General features: G+C 36.4%; 1 protein-coding gene across 14 annotated transcripts in view; it reads left to right on the top strand.

The window, feature by feature from the left end:
- Nucleotides 1–16,372, top strand: part of LOC129732887 (disintegrin and metalloproteinase domain-containing protein unc-71) — a 932,421-nt gene that overhangs the window by 823,906 nt on the left and 92,143 nt on the right. For all 14 annotated transcript variants that reach the window (XM_055694387.1, XM_055694302.1, XM_055694349.1 and 11 more), the window contains one exon: nt 2,247–2,562. In XM_055694387.1, coding sequence (XP_055550362.1) covers nt 2,247–2,562 — 316 coding nt within the window. The remainder of the gene's footprint in view (nt 1–2,246; nt 2,563–16,372) is intronic.

The following is a 16,372-nucleotide window of genomic DNA, read 5'->3' on the forward strand; positions in this document are numbered from 1 at the left end:
GATACTCTTTTAAATAACAAAAAAAAATATTGATAAACTGAAAAAGCTGCAGAGGATACCGAAAATTGCAAACAAATTGACACAAAAACTGACGACGAAAGACACAATTGAAAATAAAATATTTCTCAAATGATAAAAAGCACAATCATACAAAAATGGCAACAAAATAGTAAAACAATAATAATTACTGAAAAAACTATTGAAAAAGATGATGAAAATAAACCAATATGACAACGACAAAAATATTCCCAATTATGTGACGAAAGTCTCATATAACAAACAGGAAACAAAATAACCAATAATAAAATAATGGTGAAAAAAATAATGGTGAAAAAAATAACAATACACATACGAGACAAAAAAATGCACAAATGACACATCAAAACGATGACATAAGGCATGGAAAAAAAAGAACAATGGCGGATTATGATGAAAAAACACAACAAATTTCCAAAATTATTTCAGAGAAAAAGAAAATAATGACAAAACCGATACAAATAGTCCCAAGGAACAAAACTGGTTTTATCGAAGTTTTAAAGTGCTGTTTTGACTGTATTAAGCGCTATAAAACTTTGATGAAACCAATATTGTTACTAGGGATGACTGTAAAACGATAAAAAGTTAATGATGACAAACAGAATAGTAGAAGAATTTTTGAAAAAAAAATACACAAAAAGAAGCATAAATAACAATATAAAAATGTAAACGATTAAAATCAAATGGCAAACTTTGTTGAAAAAGTGACTAGTGGACAAAAAAAATACAATGGTTCACAAAAATATGGCGCTAATTGTCCTAACTAACACCAATTAAAAATAATAAAAATAACAAACGTAGCTTACTAGCAGTTGCGAAAAATATACTAATAAATGTTTGTGGAGAAAGGACTGAAGGTGATGAAACAAAATTAATCATAAAAACGAAAGTAACGACACATTTAATGATCGAAAAACAACAAAAAAACATGTCAAAAATGACACAGAAAACAGCAAAAAGTTCAAAATTAATAAAACGAATATACACATAGACAAACTCAAAATATAACGAAAAGTAACGAAGGGGTACAATGTTTTTGTCACAAAATGATAAGAAAGCAAAAACGAATAAATAGCAAAAAGTTACAAATAATAACTGAGACACAACAAATGATGACACAAAATGACGAAAAACTGCAAAAAAATTAATATAAATTAAAACAAAACATTTCAAATATAACAATGATATAATATAATTTAGAAAAATCAAGTTCAGGAATATTTTGTTTCTTCAAATGACACAAAAGAAACAAAATATATGGAAAATTTGATCAAAAGCTGGCGCAAAATTACAAAAAAAATAACAGAAATTAAAAATAGAATATTTGGGAGAGAGTGTTTTATTTATTTATTTTACAAAAACATTTACGATAACAGTCTTTCGGTTTTACATCTGTTTTTTTTTTATAATAAAATCAAAAGTTAGTGTTAAAAACATAGTTAACTTACTAGATAATAAGACATCGAAGCAGATGACAAAGAAATATTAAAGCAATTCATTCTTTCGTTGGTATTCTTAAAAAATATTGATCGAATCTATCATGTGAAATGAATTATAAAAAAAAAGATGATGAAAAAACTTCAAAGCTGCTTTCAACCTCAATCCAAAAACATAACAAACACTTGTACCATTCTTTAATAGCCGATCCTATTCGTGCCCGGATCACCACTACCAACCCTAGACCCCGAATCAATCAGAGTAAAAACCCGATCGGAACCAATTAAAAGAAAACGGAAACATACTCGCAAACGATGAAATTCAACGGAAAGGTCCACGCGCGTGTGTCAGTGAATGTTCGGTTGACTGATCAGCAGCGCAACCCGAAATAATGACTACATATCGTGCCGGAGTTGAATTGCTCCGAGCAACAGTGTGTTCCGATCAGGCCGCTTTCCCAGAAAAGTTCAGCGACGACGACGATATGTTATTCATTTCGTTATCGAGTTTAAGCTTTCCCGTTCCTTCTGTTCCGGTTCCGGAACCTAACTGAATACGAATTTATGTGTTTGTTTTCAATTCAGTTCCTCTGTTTTTGAAGCTGCTTCTCGTTTCAACAATTGTAGGATTTAGCCACCACCGGCATTAGGCCAGTGGCCAGTGAAGCGAGTGATTATTTCTAATGAAAGGAAAAACGAAGTTTATTTCATTAGTGCGGGAGTTGTTTCCGAAGACAAAAAAAATAATCTCTCTTCTCTTCTCTGATTGGACAGGTCGAGCTCCGTAAGAACTGCGGCAACGGGATCGTGGAGGACGACGAAGAGTGCGACTGCGGCAGCGCTCTGGACTGCGACAAGACGGACCCGTGCTGCGACGGCATCACCTGCAAGCTGAAAAAGGAATCCCAGTGCGCCACTGGACCATGCTGTGATAAATGTATTCTAAAGCCTCCGGGCGTGATCTGCCGGGATGCGCACAACGAGTGCGACCTGCCGGAGTACTGCAACGGGGAATCCGGACAGTGTCCGCCCGATGTACATAAGAAGAACGGGAACCCGTGCGGGATGAACGCGACCGGATTTTCCACCGGTAAGTACAATAGGGCATTGATCATACATACACTTTTACGCCAGTCAAATAAAAAACGTTTTGTAAGAAACAAGTTTCACGCTCCCGATAGTTTCAGACATAGTCGTATGCACCTGAGGGTTATAAGGGGTATTTTACAAATTTACGAAGACGTTGGTGTCTGAAAACATTTGTATAGTGGGATTAATATGGAGATTAAAATAAAAAGAGAAGGGAAAATTGATGGAGAAAATCAATAGAAATACCTAAAATAATCCACCTAGCAGTCAGACCCAGCCTTTCTCATTCAAACTTTCATTTGTAAAAATAGATTTACATGAACGCTTCCATCCAATAGATGTATATTCACTCTTTAGGTTCTAAAATATTGATGCTGTAATCTATACATATAAAAATGCAGTCCGGTTTGTCTGTCTGATCCATATAGGCTTGAAAACTATCGAACCGATCGACGTAAAAATTTGTATGTAGGGGTTTTTGGTGTCGATAAAGGTTCCTATGATAGTTTGAGACCCCTCCCTCTTCTGGAAGGGAGGGGTCCCGTACAAATGAAACACAAATTTCTGCACATCTCGAGAACTAATCAACTAAATGGAACCAAATTTGGCAGGTAAATGTTTCTAGAGGTAATAAATAGTTGCGTTAACATAGTAATTCATTGAAAAAATAAATTAGAAAATTTCAGTCAGAAACGAGGGAAATGCGTCAAACTTACAAAAATTCAATTACCAAATGATCCAAAATAAAACTCAGAGTGGCATGAAAACTTTAAGTCTAAACAAGAAATAATCCCAAACTGCGCCTAAAATGGCGAAAAAAAACTGCATAAAACCTACATCGCCACTCTGCGCCTAGTGGCGAAAAATCGTTTCTAAAGACCAGGAAAAAAAACCGAGACGATTCCCAAATAAACTCAGAATTACGAAAAACGCTTCTGATGAGCAAAATAAGGCCCAAACAGATTATTATTCCTCAGCATGACTTAAATGTGCTCTAAAGTTCGAAAATAATCCAAAACTGAACTAAGAAAAGTGAAAAATTGCCCAAAAAATGATCCCAAATTGAGCTCAAAATGAACCAGTATAAACAAAAAATCGCCTTGAAGAGCTTAGAATGAAGAAAACACACTTCCTAAAGGTCAGAAAAAGTCAAAAATTATAAGAAAATGATTCAAAGTTAAGCTCAGCATTATTTGCAAAAATTTTAGGGCCAGAAATAATTTCAAAGCTCAAAATGACAATAAGATGTCAAAATGAGTCTTCTAAAAATCATCCAAAGTTGAATTCAGAATTTGGGAAAAAGCTTCTAAAGATGTTGAGAAAGTCATCTCCAGCACAATTTAATCGGATGTTCGCTACAAAACTTATACGCATACCGATCCTGTGTGTTTTTATGGAAACTTTCCAAAGCGCTTTTTCAAAAATTGATCCCAACTCAAAGCCGTCGTTTACAAAACTGCATAATTCCACGAAACAGTACGACAAGCTACGCAAACACAATGTTTGTCATAGCTGTGATAAATTGGAATATGATGCCTTCTACAATTAAACGCTCGACTTCGGAAGCAAGTTTCAAGAAGGGCTGCCTCGAATTTTGGAGCTCTGGACAATCATAATTGTAAATTAATGTTAAAGTAAATTAAAATAGTACATAAGTTAAGTCATTGATATATATATATATATATATATATATATATATATATATATATATATATATATATATATATATATATATATATATATATATATATATATATATATATATATATATATATATATATATATATAAAACTTTTACAATACGTAGGTAGTAATTTAAAAGGTTTCATTTTACACTACCAGATAACAAATAAATGAAATGAAAGGCTTAAATTGGATTTCAAATTTAACTGAATTGAACTGAGATTGAACCCAGAATGACGAAGGAACGCTTTTGTATAAGCCAAAAAATCCTACCAAAATCAGAAAAGCGCGAAAAGTTTCTTAAGGCCAGAAAATGCTAAAAACTGATGTAACAAAGAGGAAGATGATTCAGAGTTATGAAGGTCAGAAGGGCACCAAATCGAGAATGAGTTTAAATTAAGCTCAAAACGGTGAGAATAAACCCTTCTTTAAAACCAGAAAATGTGCAAAACGATGAAAAAATACTTCTGACGGTCTTCAAAAAATAGTAAAAATTGCTTAAAATAGCACTTTAAAAAATCAGTCTTCTTGATTTGATATTTGAAAACATGTTGAGGAAACTATACAATAATCATCAGAGCGCTAATTTGAATCGCAAAACCAAAAATTGAAATGGGAACACTAAGTTATCTTAGATTGAACAAAAACAGAGTAATAGCAATGAAAAATTCCTGAAGAGCGGATTAAAAAAAACTAAAGCTAATTAGAAATGGTCAAAAAGGAAAAATACACTGGGGTCACTTTTTACGCGGTTAGTTGTACCGCGTTTAAAAGATTATATCAGATATACTTAAACAAAACTTATTTGATACTGCGTACAAATAATCTTCCGAATCGAGTGAAAATAATCCCGTTTAAAGAAATAATCCCGTTCAAAAAAACGCATAAAAACAACCAGCTTAAAAAGCGACCCCAGTGTATTCCAAATTGAGCTCAAACTAATCAAAAAGTACTTCTGAAGACCATTAAAATGATTTCAAATTTAGATCTGACCCTTGACTTTTTTTCGCTGGTTTGTGTTATTTTTTGGCTATTAGAAGCTTTTTTTGTCAAAGTTGCGATCTTATCTTGGTCTTTTCTGGATTTTAACAAAAGTTTTTCTATGTGAGATCGTATTTGGAGGTTTTTCTAGGGTTTTTTGAGCTCGATACGAAATACTTTTATGATTTTTCATTGTTCTTCTGGAGTTTAGCAATAGTCTTCGCTATTCGGAGTGGATTTTTTTACTTTGAAAAAAGTTTGAAAGCCATTCTAATCTAAATAGAATCAATTATTTCAACCTTCAGAAACGTTTTTTTGTCACCCTGTGCTTGGTTTCGGATGATTTGCTACTATTTTGAGCTTTGTATGTTATCATCCAGCAGGTCTCGGGGTACGTTGTTGGCCTTATAAGCCACTTGTCGTAGGTTCGAGTCTCGGCTCGGAAGAGACTGTTAGTGTCAGTATGATCGTAGCGCTAGCCCCGCAATTGTCCTGTACACTTAACAGTTGGCTGCGAAGTTTGTGTATAATGAACAGAAGCTCGAGTTCCAAATCGGAATGTAGCACCAAGGCTTTGCTTTGCTTTTATGCTATCATTATTAAACATGTTTCCGTTATTTCGCGGCATTTCATGACTCCATGGCATTTTCAACAATCTGGGCTCAATTTGGATCGTATCTTGAACTTTCTACTTTTTGAAGTTTATTTCGGTGTTTTGAAGTAGAATACTTCTCTCAGGAAGTTCGGCTACATAGGGATGTGAAATGAAAATCTAAAACCGAAAAAAGTGAAAAAAATGTCCAATTTCAAATGCTAATAAATCGGTTAGTATTCGATGGATTTCCTTTGTTCTTGCAGCAATAGATTAGAAAATCTTCTAAGATTCTTCCCAATATAAGATAATTGTAATTTTATTATTCACACTATTGTACTATTGAAAATAGTCAAGCCTTGTCAAAACGAAAAATTCGACCTCTGATTGGTCGTTATATGATTGCTTCCCAAGCACGGTCGACAGAATCATATACCTTGCAATTGAAAACATGCTATTTGGCCTATATAAGAGCCTGTTTCAGCCGAAGCCGCTCATAATAGTTCTAGACAGCGACAACAGCAGTCGCCCTTCCTTAGCAGCAGCACTAGCCCTGTGGTTGGTCAATACGTCTCAGGAGCAGCGCGGTTCTTCTCAGCGTGTGTCGCCAGACTGATATTATTCCCCCCGTGTTGGGGCAGCATGAAGATTGCCATCAGGAAATCCAATTTTGGAAATCAAAATGCCTTTTCCAAGGCAAATAAACAAGTCATTGAAAGTTAATAATTTTTGACAACGCAAGCAAGATTTTGTGTTGGATCCTAGCAATTTAAATTTGTCGCACCCGTCTAGTTTACTGAATGTGAAATAACTTCCACAGTGCATGTTGTCCGTGTATCTTAATTCCCCCAATGTTAGGGCAGCTCAAAGGTTGTGATCGGCAACCGATTTTGAACCACAAAATGCCTTTTTCAAGGCAAATAAACAAATAATTGAAGGTTAATAATTTTCTGGCATCAACATAAGCAAACATTCTGTGCGGGATGCAATCAAATTCTGTTATAGTTGTCTAATTTTTACTTTATTTAGTAAACCCCCCACTGTAGGGGCAGCGCAAAGGCTGCGATCAGCATAACCGACTTTGAATAGCAAACTGCCCTGTTAGACCGGATTCACAAAGACAGTTAGTTCGACTATGCAGAGCTAATACGAAGTCGATGCAATCAATCAGCATTAACAGAATTTCGTCGTCTCCCAGCTGCCAAGTTGCAACATGATGCAACACGCAACAGCGAGCAAACGAAATCGCTTGATGTTACAAACCGCAATAAGATACGGGTTAAAACCGTTGCGTGTGTGAGAGCACCGTCGGTGTTTATTCGCTGGATACAAAAATCAAATGCGAATTGTGGAATAATTCCTCTAAAGAACATTAGGAAATGGTAAAACTGAACAGAAAGGCGTGGCCTATTTCGTAGCGCCCTTCGGCTATCAAAAGAGTGTTTCTGAGAAAACTAGCTACATTCATTAGTCGGAAGGTGAGCTGGATGGACCGTCCACAACGTTGACAGCAGTAGCAGCAGATATCAGCACTCAGCAATAACAGACAATAGCAGCGTAGACAATGTGAAAACACCTTTCTATTGTGTTGGCCGTGCGCATTGAGCCTCTGCCAGGCTAAACGCGAAAAGCGGCGCGAACCGATTCGCCCGGCCATAGGTTAATCGGCTATCGGCGTAACACAGAGATGCAATCAGCGTCATATCTGATTTTAAATTCAACAACAAACTGTCCTTTTTAGGACAACCAAACAAATGAATTGAAGATTTAATATTTTCTTGTTCTGAGCTTTAACCAAAAGTTAACTATCTTAATTTGAATTCACATGTACATATCGCCAGTTGAATTCAATACTGGCACAACTCAAAATTTTGCAGTTTTGAGTCTTGATGGCAAACGATGCCAAATACTCGAGGGGCGAGACAGCTTTCATCTGAGTTATTCTTATGCTTGGGAGTAACTCTAATTTACTCAATATTAGTCTGAAATTTTCAAATGATTCACATCTTCGATTACCTTGAAAACAAGAAAAATATATGAGCGGTGAGACCGAGCAACATTCACGTTTATATTCGCGGTGGGAAAAAAGTTTAAGGATGGATATTAAGAGACACGATAATTACTCAGATTTGCTCTTTATTTCTCACGTTTTCTCAAAAAAACTCAGAAAAACTCAAATTTACTCACTTTTATCTGAGTTACTCTTATGCTTGGGAGTTACTCTAATTTACTCAATATTACTCCGAACTTTTCAGATGATTCATATCTTTGATTACCTTGAGAGCAAGAAATATATATATGAACGGTGGGATCTAGCAACATGATGTGTATATTTGCGGTGGGAAAAAAGTTTAAGGATGAATATTCAGAGACATGAGAGTTACTCAGATTTACTCTTTATATTTCAGGTTTTCTCAGAAAAACTCGTAAAAATTCAAATTTACTCACTGTCTTACCCCTTGCAAATACCATAAAGTTTCATCTCACAAAGACTTGTTTCAAAATTCACAATATTTCCAGAAATATAAGTAGATGTGCCTTTATTGCACAAGTCTAAAATACCCCTAAAAAGACCGAAAAATGAGGTTACAATTCTTATAACTTGCTCATTACATGCCCATGATATACCCAAACAAGTTCAATAAAAATGGGAAGTTTTATAGTGGGATTTTTCTCGAAAATGAAAAAAGAAATTTTTGACGCAAATTTTCAAACGCGTTTCTTCGAAACTCTGAATTTTGAGTTGTGCCAGTATTGAATTCAACTGACGATATACTCTGACTGTTGAAACTTGTTTGCGCCGCAAAGAGTTTGTACTTTTCCTGTTCAGTGAGGTCGTATTTATATGTGCAAACTGAAATTGAGTAGTACTTCAACTTCATTTGCACAGAATTTTCAATACTGCCAATGAGCGGTCAACATTTATTTACTAGGAAAAATGACTGACACGCAAGCAGCCGGGTTATCTCTCTTGTAAAAGTATTGTACTTCATCTTGCGGTCGTGGCTTTGCACACAACCCTCCTGTGATTTTTTAACTTTAAAGGTATTCATTCTTTCGTCATGAATGTAGAATTTGCTGGCCTTAAATAGCGATTGAAATGTTTTCGCCATTTATGGCCTTGAGATGCATTTTTTACTATTTAGAACTCATTTTATAATCATTTTCTTGTTGGTTTTATCTTGCTCTTAGAAACATTTTTCGCACTATTTGGAGTTTGGAGCTTAATTTGAAATCACTTTAGAAGCATATTTGGTCGGCGTGCGACCAGACCGAACCAAGCGCCGTTTTTTTGAAAATTGAGTTTTTAACACTAGTGGATGTTAAAACTGATAATCTATCTTTTATGAAAAAACGAAATCATTCGAACAGTTTATAATGGTATTATAACAAAATTTCTCTGCAGCAGCTTGCTGGAAGCAAATGGGATGGTTAAACTTTGATCGCCGATTACTCAAAATAATGTTTTTGGCGCTTGGTTCGGTCTGGTCGCACGCCGACCATTTTAGCTTTTCTGTGTTAATCTGAGCTTAATTTGAATTCATGTTTGGCCTTTATTTTTGGGTTTTAAAAGCGTTTTTATTATTCGGAGCCAATTTAAAATCGTTTTCTTTCAGTTTTTTCCGACTTCTAGAAGCCTATTTTTGTGACATTTTCCGGGTTTGTCACCTTAAGGGGACAATAGGAAAATGCTCAAACAGAAATGATGGCCCGTATCGTTAGTCTCGCTCATAAACGGCATGCAACATCTCATGTGAGGTTCTCGTTGTTACCGACATCACACACTGGAGTATTCTTCACTCCGCTCCCGCATACGCGAGCACAAGCAGCCGAAGGCAGCACATTTTCTCGAGTATTTCTAGCCGAGCAAGCAGGAACTCACGTACTCTTTCACAGTCGCTGAGCAGCAATACAAAAGAGTTTTTGCGCGCCGGTGCACGTTAGCTGCTGCTCCAGCGAGTGCATGAAGGATACAGAGTATCTCGAAAGCGTACGCACACACAAAGACTAGCATTGCAATTAAAATTGAGAGAGAAAATACACTTCAAAATATGAGAAGTCATCGGAAAAAAATTTTTTTTTTCAAATCCTAAAGGAAGGTTGAAATAAAAATAAATCTTTTGAAGACAGAAAAATGTCAAAAGTATCCCGAATTGGACTCAGAATGAAGAAAATATTTTTCTGAAAATAGGAAAAAAATAGAATGGTGAATGGTAAGAAAAAAGCCGAACCTGAACATGATCGCCAAAATGACCTCACAATGGTACAAAAAATCCTTTAGAATTGCGAAAGAACGCTTCCGAAGGTCAGAATAATACAACTAAGAAAATGATTTTAAATTAAACTCGGAATGACGAAAAACCGCTTTATAAAATTTTACAGAAAACAGATAAAGAAAATGATCCCAAATTCTTAAGACCAAAATAGAAAATGGTCCCAAACGGAGCTCATAAGGATGTAACGAACACGATTCCACCAAGCTCTATTAGTAACAACTAATGATGATATGAATATCCGCATCTGCATCCGCATGAAAATTGACATCCGCATTCGTATCTGCATCCGCATCATACCATGCGGATATTGAGAAAAAATATCGCTTCATAAAATTTTGTGGAAAAATAACTTTTGCACTGGAGAGGGACATAGTCATGCGAAATAAGCAAAATTAAACACAAGGGATTCTACGAATATCCGCAACCGCATCTGTAAATGCGGAACATCCGCATGAAAATTAACATCCGCATCTACATCTGCATCCGTAATCACATATCCACATCCGCATCTGCAGTTGTCTAAAAAATCACATCCGTAACATCCCTGGTAACTAATAAATTATTCTGAACTTCATAAGTTGCATAACCGAGCCAATTCACTTGTCCCAGTGCATAAACCCGGCAATTGCTTTAGTTTCCCATGCCACAGTGCGAGAGTCAAATTACATTGCCTCACACTGTACCCAGACCTATCTCAAGCCTAATGCGATGAGCGCACATGGCTAAAATATTAAACAAATACACAGGCCAACTGCGCACGCTTGTGTGTTTGTATGTTTGTATGTTTGTATGTGTTTATTTTCTTTAACCAATCGCGTCGTCAAGCTAGCCCGCGATTGGATGAGATGGTTGTGTTTTCCCCCTCTATTTTATAGCACTATAATTAAGAAGTGAAACTTTGCCTGAAGGAACTAATCTGTAAGCCGAAAAAGTAAAATTAAAAGGAGTCCAAGTTGAAACACTAGCACGCGAGGTTGTTTCATTAAAGTTTTCCGATGGCCTTCAATGAGTATAAAGCAGTAGTTAGTAAAACACATGAGACCGTGTAATCTGCTCAGAGTCTATAAACCATATCGTAAATGAAACTGTCGCGAACTGATTTCCGCAAGGATCAGTAGTAGAATGATAAGTACATGCGATAGAATTGTACAACATACTTAAGGACCAATATTTCAAGAAGGCGTCTGAAGAAATAAAACGACACTGCTTGTGAATGACGTCCGACCTGCGGAAACTGATCCGTATAAATCAGAACGCCCTAGTAAGTTGTAGATGACGGCCATTGGATAATCAACTGCGAGAGCTTCTACAGCCCAAAGAGAGTTCAGCATTGTTAAAAATGAATGTAATAAGAAACAATACGAACGTGTATTTTCTGAAGTCAGTTCAAAAGAAATCTGGAAGAACATTAATTAAGTTGTAGGACGTACAAAGTCAGCTGTTACCAATTGCTTCACTGAGGTCAACAATCAAAAAAGTAATATTAAAAATAAGAGACCTTTATTCTGACAAAAGCAGCGGCCCAGATGAAATTCCAGCTTCATTCGTAAAAAATCACAACTGCATGTTCTCAATTTTATTGATGGATGTATTCAACGAATGTGTCACTACGGGAAACTTTTCTGCTATGCTAAAAGTGGCGCGTATGACACCGATCTTCAAGACAGGAAACAAGGCCGATGTAAATGATTATAGGCCGATATCGGTGTTATCAGTGCTCAGTGAAATACTGGAGAAGCTGTTGGTTGCCAGACTATCCAACTTTCTAAACCATCATGAGGTGATGTACAACTATCAATACGCATTTCGAGCAGGCTTAAATTCGTTGATAGCCACGAGTAAATTTGTAGATGATGGATACAAGGCGATGGACTCCAAAAAAATGGTTAAAGTACTTCTCCTAGATCTGTGAAGCCTTGGCATCATCAGATACTACTCCAGAAGCTCGATGTTTGTGAAGTAAGGGAGATCGCAAGCTTAATTTACTTGGGTGAATAGTAATTCTAGCTCACGAAAACCTTTAACAGTAGCAGTTCCTCAAGGCAGTAATCTGGTATCATTACTGTTCCTAGTTTACATAAACGATCTTGCTAAGATTGGCTTGCGTGGGTAACCGAGGGTATTGGCTGATGACACATTGTTATCATACAAAAACGAAAATCCTGAGGACATCATTCATTTCACAAAAGTTTTGGAAAAGCTTCAAGGATTTTTGCGGAAAATCTTCTGTCGTTGAATTGGTTAAAACGAAGTACGTTTGTTCGTGGAGTAGAATATTTTAAGTACTTTGGGCAAAATATATTTCTAAGTTCCTGCCGTTGAAGGCTTTGGAAACCATGTATCATGCTTTCTTCCAACCCAAGCTACATTACCTGATAGCAAAATGGGAAGCTGTCGCAAAGACACAGTTGAAATCTTTGCAAGTTATGCAAAACAGGGGCCTAAAAGTGGTGTACAAAAAACTGTGTGATTCATGTGGGAGTGTTATCAAATCGGATCACCTGACTGTTTAGATCATCACAGCCATCGGCTATCTACGCTATTGGATCAGCTTTTTGCAAACGTTCAACTTTTCGGCTTAATATGATCCACCCCGCCTGCACCTGCAACCTACATTTCTGGTCTGCTGCACTCAGGCTACTCTAGCAGCGAGGTTAACTATAAGGTGACATACATAAGTATATGTATGGCCGCAGCCAGAGATATTACGTCCCTAATCAAAGTAAAACGATGGTTCTAAAATTCACGACACCTCCGAAAACACAGTTGTCAACGGCAGACGTAACAGTAAGGTTCACCATACAAACCCACCAACGCTCCAGCTCGTCATGCTCGAGGCCATCTGCACCCGGCAAGCCACGTTCCGCGTCCGCTGCACTCGGGTTACTCTGGTAGCAACACCAAGTACACTGTAAGAAATCATGAAGCCGAATTCCCTAAGCTCAGTCAAATGTTCAGAATGTCGACTATTTATAGTTTACGGTTGGTAATTCCTTAATACAACAATTAAGCTCACTGGAAAGTGCATTAATTGTAATTATATGTGCGCTGATCTTGAAAAAACAGAACAAAATAATAAATATATAAATTCTTTCAAACGCCAAATTAAAAATGACAAAAACACATTTTTGAAATTCAGAAAAAGCCCAGCCCAGAATGACGAAAAAATGCCTTTTAAGGCGTGCCAATAATCCTAAATTAACCTAAGAATTGCAAAAAAAGGCGCCTTTCGAACTTTTAGACCGAAATACAAAATTATTCCATGTCTCTGCAGACAACGAACGGCCAGAACAGAAAATGATTCTAAATTTAGCTCAGAATGACAACAAAAAACTAACAAAAAGTACTTCCAAAAATCTAAGCATAATACCAAATTGAACTCAGAATGATAAAAAAGGCTGCTGAAGATCAAAAAACATTCACCTTAAGATTATCTTATAAACTTAGAAGGTATTTTTGAACTTGCTGCGCACAGATTAGAGAAAGGCTTAGAAATAAAAATTGCTTTACCAGGAACTATGATAATTCTAGATAAAAGATCACCCGAATTCCTATACACGCGGTAGGAATTACCGCGCGGAATCTCTATTACTTCACGGTTGATTAAAGTTTTACACGAGAACTTACTGCTAACCCTAGAGTGTATTTCGCGAGAGACAATTTCCCCTCGCGAAATCACTGCCTATCCTTATTTCTCTAATGGTCTTTCCTCGGCCTGTCTCTTCTTTAGAACATTACTTCGTGGGCTTACTCCCACTTAGTCTAAGTCTACCGAGAGTGGTGAGCCTTGCGCTCGCCACTCTAACTTATTTACAAACATTTTTCCGGTAACTCACCTCTCGTGGCGCGGCGACGGGTTACCGGTCCATCAAGTATCTAACCGCGGGCTTTTGTTTTTAATTAATTGTGCTTACGGGTGGCGGTTTTCGTCACCCAAGCCAAGCTGAAAACTTGGCTTCAACAGTAAGCAAGTTCTGACCTACTTTCATGCACAGCTGAAGGCTGTGCCAACGTCGAAAAAATGCGGTAGGAAACCGGCTTCTTTCCGGGTTCTAAGTATGTCACCTAATGAGACGGAACCCTGTAGGCTTTTACAGGACTCGTGGAGCCGTTACACCAAACAACCCAGAATATTCCCAAATTGAGATTAGAATGATAAAAATAATCCGTCTAAAGACCAAATAAACCTAACAAATAAATGCTTAGAGCCTAAAAATGGCCCCAAACTGAAGTGGTGGGAAGGTCACTAAAGGCTAAAAAACATGTCCTCTAATCCCGAAACATGAGCTCAGAATGGTCTAAAAACCCATTTCATGATAAGGAAATGTCAAATAAATAGCTCAGAATAGCCCAAAACACAAAACAAAAAATTATCCAAAATTCAAGGGTATGAAAGGCCGGAACAAACAAATGTTTTAAATTGAGCTTAAAGTCATGAAAAAAATGTTTTTGAAGTCAAAAGAGGCCTAAAGTTAATTGGAATTAGAAATTCAATATGGAGACAAAACTGCTACCGGAGGCTTAAAAAATCCTAAATTTAGCTCCGAATTGAGATAAAACGCATTTAAGATTAAAAATAGCTTAGAATTCTATAAAAAAAATCCTTCTAAAGGTCAGAAAAGGCAAAAATCATTTCAAATTGCCCTCAGAGAAACGCTTCCTCTAAAATAAATCCCAAATTGAGATCATAGCACTGGTGAGCAAAGCTTTTGTTCTAGAGTTCTAGCCGCCAACCTTTTTCAGAGACTGGAATGCATTTTGGCGCACTTCTACTAATGCAGTGGCTCCAACATTCACAGAAATGGTTAAAAAGCTATAATCTTTTTAGGGTAACTATATTGAGCTTTTTGTCGACGAGTATAATCCCCAACTGTAAACGGAAGAGCGTTTAATCTTCATTTTGAGCTCAATTTGCGATCATTTTCTGGTCTTCACTTGATACGAAATTCGTTTTTTTCTCAGCTCAAAAAAGAATCATGTTCTCGTTTTCTTTTGCTGGCATTTAGGGGCGTTTTCTGCCTTTTTCCGCTATTTTGAGCTATATAGATTAGTTAGTTTTTTTTCCCTAAATTGATCCCAGAATCATAGGTAAAGTCCTTCTAACGGACAGAAAATGCCAACAATGTAATCCCAAATTGATCTTAGAACCGCAAAAAAACGATCCTGAAGGTCACTTTAAAAGACAAAGACTCTTAAAGAAAATGATCTCCGAATGGAGCTCAGCTTGACAAAAAGAGAACTAAGAACAAATCCAAGTTTAACTCAAAATTGAAAAGTAAAGTTTTAAAATATAAAACAAATTTAACAGATAGGCTCTCTCAGAGCCAAAAAGGACTTCAAATTAAAAAAATGACGAAATTTATCTCAGAATCACGAAAAAGGGCCTGGAAAAAATGATCTCAAATTGAGTCCAGAATGGAGAAAAAATGTTTCTTACAGTCAGAAAAAGCTATTCAAAGCTTGGAAAAAATAAAAAATAAACAAATTGATTTTTAAATTCTAAAAGCCAGGAAAGCGAAAAAAATTTAAAATAAAAATGAAGAACTATTAATTATACAGAAAATCTTTTTAAAAGCTATAATATTCCAACAAATGATCTCAAATTGAGCTTTTTATTTCCAGGAAAAGACAGTTAAAAAACAGTCTCAAACTGTGCTTCCAATGACGAAAAATGCTGATAATGCCCAAGATAATTTCAAATGAAACTCAGAGTAGCGGAAAAATGTTTTTAGAAGAGTAGCGATCCAAACAAGATGTCATCTCCACAATCACTGGACAGAAATGCTCACACTCGTACCTATCAGCAATGCTTTAACAATAAAACATTGCAAATGTTACAAGAAACTGATACTGAACTGCGCCCCCAGATTAACAAATATCTATCCGATAGCTTATATAAGATTCTAGTAATCAATGAAAACAACTCGAAAATCTCATTTTTCTCACTCTCACTAATATTTGGCAACTTTGGAAAAATATATACATTTTTCTTTTTTTACTTTGAAAAACTTATGCCCCTCAAGCGGAAACCTAGCTCACGGCTACGGTTATTTGTAGTCAATCGAGCTGGAATCAGAAACTGTTTTCCATCCATCCTCTCTCTCTCCCTCAGCAGCAGCGAATTTCTTCCCCCCCGCAGGGACTTCGGCTAAGAGCTTCGGCTTCGGAGACAAAACATCGCGACAAAATCCCATTGCTCGGCTCATTGTCGAGCTTGACACAAAAACAAGCCCTTCTTCTTGTTAATGATTCTCCCGTAAAAGCGGGAAAGGATTCTA

The sequence above is a fragment of the Wyeomyia smithii genome, chromosome 1, assembly GCF_029784165.1.
Source record: "Wyeomyia smithii strain HCP4-BCI-WySm-NY-G18 chromosome 1, ASM2978416v1, whole genome shotgun sequence".
Classification (NCBI taxonomy): Eukaryota; Metazoa; Arthropoda; class Insecta; order Diptera; family Culicidae; genus Wyeomyia; species Wyeomyia smithii.